At 38.3% G+C, this 6,912-nt stretch overlaps 1 protein-coding gene and 1 long non-coding RNA gene across 3 annotated transcripts; both read left to right on the top strand.

Annotated features, from left to right (window-relative positions):
* Positions 1–2,127: 2,127 nt before the first annotated feature.
* LOC110803685 (ATP-dependent DNA helicase Q-like SIM) lies at positions 2,128–3,595 on the top strand. 2 transcript variants are annotated; one of them, XM_022009221.2, is made up of 4 exons: positions 2,128–2,293; positions 2,845–3,012; positions 3,121–3,340; positions 3,432–3,595. In XM_022009221.2, exons 2-4 carry the CDS (start codon positions 2,949–2,951, stop codon positions 3,523–3,525), a joined length of 378 nt encoding a protein of 125 aa, XP_021864913.2. In that variant the 5' UTR covers positions 2,128–2,293; positions 2,845–2,948; the 3' UTR covers positions 3,526–3,595. The 2 variants fall into 2 exon arrangements, with proteins under 2 accessions (XP_021864913.2, XP_021864912.2); XM_022009220.2 differs by having other exon boundaries at positions 2,834–3,012.
* Positions 3,596–4,116: 521 nt separating this feature from the next.
* On the top strand, positions 4,117–5,059 carry LOC130465868 (uncharacterized). Its single transcript, XR_008925883.1, has 2 exons — positions 4,117–4,187; positions 4,370–5,059. It is a non-coding gene; the product is annotated as an uncharacterized lncRNA (long non-coding RNA).
* Positions 5,060–6,912: the final 1,853 nt, after the last annotated feature.

Genomic DNA, 6,912 nt, shown 5'->3' with positions numbered 1-6,912 from the left:
TTTATATTCAGTTATATTTATCATAACCTAACACGTACTAAGGGAACAAAATTCTCTGACTCCGCCAACTAAGACAAACTTGTTATGAATTTGAATACTTGGAACTGTTAGGTTATGATACATATGACAATTCATAAATCATGCGGAAAAACCATTTAGCCAGGAATACATATTATTTACACATAATCATATAGCATAGTTTAGATACATACTCTTTGTTGCGTGCCTTCCCTAGCTGCGCCCGAACCGAACAAGAACATGTCTTTAGGACTCCAAGTGTCGTCCCTCCGTAGATAGTCCACAGCACGTCCGGATCCGCCTTAAGTTGACCAACTAGAATCGCCCTTAAGGTACTAGAATTTTCGGCACTCTTTGAAATATGACTGAATTTTTCTCTCAAAACTCACTTTGAATACTTGAATTAATCTCTCAGAAAATATGTGACCCTAGGCACGTATTTATAGAGTTATGGAAAGGGAATTGGAATCCTAGTAGGATACGAATTAATTAAACTTAGAATCCTACAAGAACTCTAATTAATTAATTTATCCTTTTAGGAATAGGAATTTAATCATATACTAATTCTAATAGTTTTAGGAATCATGCATGAACACAAACTCACACACACACGGCAGCCACGAGGGCCGCCCATGCGTGTGCGTGCGAGCAGCAGCCCACGCAGCGAGGCCATGGCCTTGGCGCGCGCTGGGACTGCCTTGCGGTGGGCCTGGGCGCTGCCTTGGCTGGGCGCGCGTTTGGCTTGCTGGGCGATGGCCCGACTTCGTGCTGGGCCTTCGTCCGGCAGGCCTCGTTTGATGCTAATTCGTACGATACGCTTCCGATTAAATTCCCGGTTCCGGAATTCATTTCCGATACGAACAATATTTAATATTTCCAATTCCGGAATCAATTTCCGTTTCGAACAAATATTTAATATTTCCGTTTCCGGAATTATTTTCCGATTCCGATAATATTTCCGATTCTGACAATATTTCCGTTTCCGGCAATATTTCCGATTCTGGCAATATTTCCATTTCCGATAATATTTTCCGATACGTACCATGTTTCCGTTTCCGGCAACATCTACGACTTGGATAATATTTATATTTCCGATACGATCCATATTTCCGTTTCCGGCAATATCATCGTTTCCGGAGTATTCATTTCTTGCCTGTGACGATCTCAGCTCCCACTGAAACCAAGATCCGTCGATTCCGAATATCCATAGATGGAGTATCTAATGCCATTAAATACTTGATCCGTTTACGTACTATTTGTGTGACCCTACGGGTTCAGTCAAGAGTAAGATGTGGATTAATATCATTAATTCCACTTGAACTGAAGCGGCCTCTAGCTAGGCATTCAGCTCACTTGATCTCACTAAATTATTAACTTGTTAATTAATACTAAACCGCATTTATTAGACTTAACATAGAATGCATACTTGGACCAAGGGCATTATTTCACTAGTGGAAAAGCAATCATTTGCATCACCATATTTGCCTCGCACATTTAAACATGTGACGCAATTGACAGTTTTAAGCATTAAAATTAGTCATTTGCGTCGCAGAATTACTAATCTGCGACGCAGATGACTCTAAGATGTTCTTAAAGTCATTTGCGTCGCAGATTAATAATAATGCGACGCAAAATATTACCTCCTTTGCGTCGCAGAATTACTAATCTGCGACGCAGATGACTCTTAGAGTCATCTGCGTCGCAGATTTACTAATCGGCGACGCAAAGGAGGTAAAAAAATTTCGGTTTCTAATTAAAATTTAATTATTACCTTTTCCTTTTCTTTTTTAATTTGGTGCGACGCCCTGCTCCCATTCCCTTTCTCCCTCATACATTTCCTGCCTCCCCAAACTCTTTCTCTCTCGTAATTTCCAGATCTCCATTGTTGAAATTCCAAAGCTTCTCTGTCTCTCCTTCAGAATCAGTATCGAGCTTTCCCTTCAAAGTCTCCTCTCACCAAATCATCCCAATATCTCAAATTTGTTTTAAAATTCAAGCTTAGCGAATACGAAGGAGGCAAACCCAGATCTGAAAGCGATGACGTCTTCAGCCGGATTTCAAGCTGCATTCTCTGCAAACTCCAGCTCTGAGGTGGATGACTCAGCGGCGACTCATCTGGGTGCGGTGGAAGTGGGGCTGAGTTTTTGGGGAATCTGTTGAGTCGACTCAGACCGAGTTGGTCCCGAGTTACACCGCCATAACAACGCCGAAGTGTTGGTGCTGGAGTTTCGGTTTTTATCGCCACCGACCTTGAATACCTTGTTTCGATCTAAAGGTATTTTCTCTCTCCCTACCGTGATTTCCATGTTTAATTAATTTTGCAACTTTTTCATATTGTTTTGATGAATCTAGGGCTTAATTATGTTAGTTAGTTGGTGATTTTGAGTATTTATTTTACGATTGTTTGAACTCTTCATTTTAGGATTTTGATTTCAGATGTTGTAGTTTGTTATTGATTATGTCGAATCTGTTTAGGATTTTGATTTTAATTTTAGGATTTTGATTTCAGATGAATCTAAATTTTGATTGTTTGAACCCTAGATTTTGATTTTGATCTTAGGATTTTGATTATGTCGAACTCTTAAAAGAGATTCATTAACTAGCTAAGACAGTATCATGAAACATATAGTCCATCCAGTTGAAAAAATTCAGTAAGATTTACCTTTGGATTTTTTTCTTTGTCTACCATGATTGCTAGGCAACCCTGCAGTAGAAGCAAGAACTTAATAGACACACATATGCCACATATATGACAGAAAAAACAACTAATTTAGTCTTTTGGAACCTCGAAGAAATCTTCGCTGACATCTTACAGTCTGAACTCAGCCCATAGAACAGTAGAGGATGTAGAACTTGGACCAGACTGGGACCAGAAAGCCAACAGCCTGCTGCGTAAACATTTTGGGTACTCCGGGTTGAAAAGTTTTCAAATGGAAGCTCTTGGTGCTTGGTTTTCTCAGCAAGACTGTCTTGTTCTTGCAGCAACAGGGTCTGGTATTTATTTTCTGATTCTTATTCTCCCTTTTCTGTGCATTTCTTCTTGAATCCTTTGTACAATGTATATACTGTGTCAATGTTTTTGAGGCTTTAATGTTTCTACAGGGAAATCTCTGTGCTTTCAGCTACCTGCGCTTTTGACAGGGAAGGTCGTGGTCGTGATTTCTCCATTGATAAGCTTGATGCATGACCAGTGCTTAAAGCTATCAAAACATGGCATCTCTGCATGTTTCCTTGGATCAGGACAACCAGATAACACCGTTGAGAAGAAAGCAATGAACGGCATGTATTCCGTTGTATACGTTTGCCTCGAAACACTGCTTAGGTGAACACATTTGTACATCATCTGGTATTGCTTGTAGTTTGAATTGTTTCTAAATGCCCTGCTGTTGTCACTTGGGACTGTATGATTTCAGCTTTCACTGTCTGATGAGGTGTATAATGCATACTAATAAGTCCACTTCAGAGGCTTGCGGAGAACCGTGGAATAGCTTTATTTGCCATCGATGAAGTACATTGTGTTTCAAAATGGGGACATGACTTTAGACCTGATTACAGGTTTCACCCTTGCTCACCTTGGATGTCTTATGTTTGAAATGTTCAGTTGCTTATCCAATGATACATGTTTTTCACATTGCCATTTTGTGCATACAATAAATAACAGCTCGTGTGTTTGATTATTGTGAGGTCTAAGTTCAAATTTTAATGTTCTGTTGTTGATTCCCCAATTCTTGCTAGCGTTTATTACTTTTTCTGAAATGTTCCCATATAATTGAGGTTTAATTATTGTTTCCTTATATGAATATAATTGTTCTGAATGCAATTCAAACTGCAAATGGTAGCAAGACTAGCAGACTATTATACCTCCTGTTGAGAGTAGGTTTGGGGTTATGCAACTCTAATGTTTTTCTTTTCTTAATAAGGGTGAATATGTATTGCCTTTGTTGCTAAGAATGTGATTGTTCTGCTATTTTTGTTTGTTTTCTTTGGGCTGATTACATTATGAGCAATGTCGATATTTAGCTAGTTTATTGTAATATTTACTTAAACTTTTATGTTTAAAGTGTAGTTAGGTTATCAGTTTATGTTTAAATATTTACATTATGCCCAGTTTGTGTTCTGTGATGTTTACCAAGGCTTCATGCGTATCTTGTCCAACCCTAAACACTATGGTAAGCACTTTCATTACATTACATTGGTGGAACTGTTTTTAACCTATGATCTTGTAACAATGCTGGTTATAATGTTGTACAATACTTAGTGTTACTTATGCAGTTATATATGCATAATTATGTCTCTAAGCTGATTCTGTTGTGATGTTGGTAGTGATGGTATGTGAATTTTTGGGTGGTAGGCATCAAGGAAACAAGAGGAGCATGTTGTGGAATAGGGTGGCATGGAGCAGCATCGGGGTGCGACACCATGGAGATGGTTTGCAACCAAAGTACAGCTCATGTAATCCTTCTAAGGTCGTCAATTATCTGCTGGCCGACTCTGCCTGGTTCGGTCATCCATTGGGTGACATCTTTCATCCCTTGAGCGTCCGAGCACTGGTGAACATAGCTTCAGCAGCAGCAGCAGCAGCAGGTGTTCTGGCAACAACAGTTATCGATTACAAGCTAGAAGCAGCAGCAGCAGTTCTGGCAGAAGTAGAAAGCAGCAATTCTGGCAGCAGCCAGTTGAAACAAGAACAAAACCAAGCCAGCCTAAAGAGTGTTTATTTTCACCAGTTGCTGGACTTTCTTGAAGTTCTCTGCCTTAACTGTGACTATCACCGTTGGTAATGCATCCCATCTTTGTATTGAAAGTCCTATCTTGATTTGTCATAGATTTGATTTCTAACATCTTCCATTTTTATATCCAGGATAGAGATATTTACTTAAACTTTTATGTTTAAAGTGTAGTTAGGTTATCAACATGTTGGTTGATCTATGGTGAATTTGCCTTTTATTGGGTTGTAAACTGTTTTGACAGGTATATATTAATGTATTATAACATTCCCGGTATTGGGGAGGGTCAAATTACAAAGGAAATATTGTCAAAATTTTCACCTAGTTTACTTTTATTTTTATGCTCTGAATATACTAGTACTGAAAGCTGCTTATTTTATTTAATCTATGGATTAAATAAAATCAGCAGCTCATTTTTTTTAGAATATCCAAAAGTCATTTGCGTCGCACATTTAGCTAATGTGCGTTGCAAATGACATTTTTTTAACATATTGAAAAGTCATTTGCGTCGCACATTTAGCTAATGTGCGTTGCAAATGACATTTTTTTAACATATTGAAAAGTCATTTGCGTCGCACATTTAGCTAATGTGCGTTGCAAATGACATTTTTTTTAACATATTGAAAAGTCATTTGCGTCGCACATTTAGCTAATGTGCGTTGCAAATGACTTTTCAGCACCATGCCTGAAAAGTTATTTGCGTCGCACATTAGCTAATTGTGCGACGCAAATAAGGTTCATTTGCGTCGCACAAATGTGCGACGCAAATGACTTTTAGTCATTTGCGTCGAGAGCTTTTGCCACGCACGATGTGCGACGCAAATGTGCTTAAAAGTGCGATGCAAATGACCCTTTTTCCACTAGTGTTTCCTTCAGTCTCCCACTTGTCCTTAGGGACAAGTGTGCATTTCCTAATTCCTTTGTCGCTCGATGCTTGCTCTTGAACATAAGGTAAGAGTTGTCATCCTTATTATGTCCAGAGGTGTTCCTCGGTTTCAGAGTTCAACTGATCAAATAAACAGATAATCATAGCCTATGATTCATCCGAGCACGGCCATGCATTTCACAGTTTCTAGCTCTCCGAGTGGCCTTGTACAACTTTTAAGCATCTCATCCCGATTTATGGGAGGACAATCCCAATCTTGCGATCTTGAGATTAGACTTCGTTTGATAGGTGATTACCTGAGCGTTGCCTTTATAGCCTCCTTTTACGGTGCGACGGTTGGTCAACGTCAAAGCAACCAGTTCTCAAACAAGTAATCTCAAATCACTCAGGTATTGAGGATTTAGTGTCTAATAATTTAATGAAATTTACTTATGACAGATTCTCATCTCTTACAGTAAAGTTTCATAGGTCTTGTCCGATACTAGTCTTCCCAAAGTAAGTATCTATGCAAATGATTATGACATTGCCATGTCCACATAGTTCAAGAAACAGAACTACTAGTCATCTTGCATTCTAATCGTCTAACGTTTTCTATGCGTCCAATTTTATAGAAAACTTCGACTAGGAACCATTTTCAACCTTTGACATTCAAGTTCACTTGATAGACATTTCTTAGTCACAGGACTGGTCCTGACAGTCTATCTTGAATATATCGTAAAATTTGAAGGGACTCATCATTTAATACTAAACCAAGATTAAATGGAATATGAAAATACATTTCATATATGATAAATGTTCAACCCCAATGTTTTACAACCATGGGCCTCGAACCCATCTTTAAAACATTTCATGGAATTCAAAGCTATGCTTGATTTCCAGTGCTACAATGTGAGTGTTGCTTTCTCACTTGTTGCATAGGTTTAGTTATCATGCTTTGCCAATCTTAATATCTTTTTCATCGAATGATATTCGAGATAGGATGATAAGATCTTTTGAGTTTGTTTATTATGTGATCTAGTCTTTCTTACTTCAAGAGTGGTTCTACGCATTTTTCAATGAAGAACCATCAAGCCAGCAGACATGTGATTTACCCAAGTTCAGTGAAGAACTCTTTAACATAAACAACCCTATTTTATTGCTTCTTAGGCAATAAGTACTTTTACTTCAACTTTATAGGTTGCTAGTGATGCTTTGTTTGGAATTACTTATCCAAGCAGTTCACAGATATGTGGAAGACTTTCCAGCTGTATCTTAGAACATAGCAATTATTATTTTAATTTC

This window comes from Spinacia oleracea, chromosome 1, assembly GCF_020520425.1.
Source record: "Spinacia oleracea cultivar Varoflay chromosome 1, BTI_SOV_V1, whole genome shotgun sequence".
Classification (NCBI taxonomy): Eukaryota; Viridiplantae; Streptophyta; class Magnoliopsida; order Caryophyllales; family Amaranthaceae; genus Spinacia; species Spinacia oleracea.
The sequence above is the reverse complement of the archived record's forward strand: the minus strand, read 5'-3'. Positions and strand labels throughout refer to the sequence as shown.

Excerpts from the sequence above, each read along its gene's own strand:
- LOC110803685 (XM_022009221.2), top strand. The coding sequence starts at position 2,949 with ATGGAAGCTCTTGGTGCTTGGTTTTCTCAGCAAGACTGTCTTGTTCTT. Across the intron at positions 3,013-3,120 it reads TCTTGCAGCAACAGGGTCTG|GGAAATCTCTGTGCTTTCAG; the intron begins GTATTTATTTTC and ends ATGTTTCTACAG. Across the intron at positions 3,341-3,431 it reads TGCCTCGAAACACTGCTTAG|CTTTCACTGTCTGATGAGGT; the intron begins GTGAACACATTT and ends GTATGATTTCAG.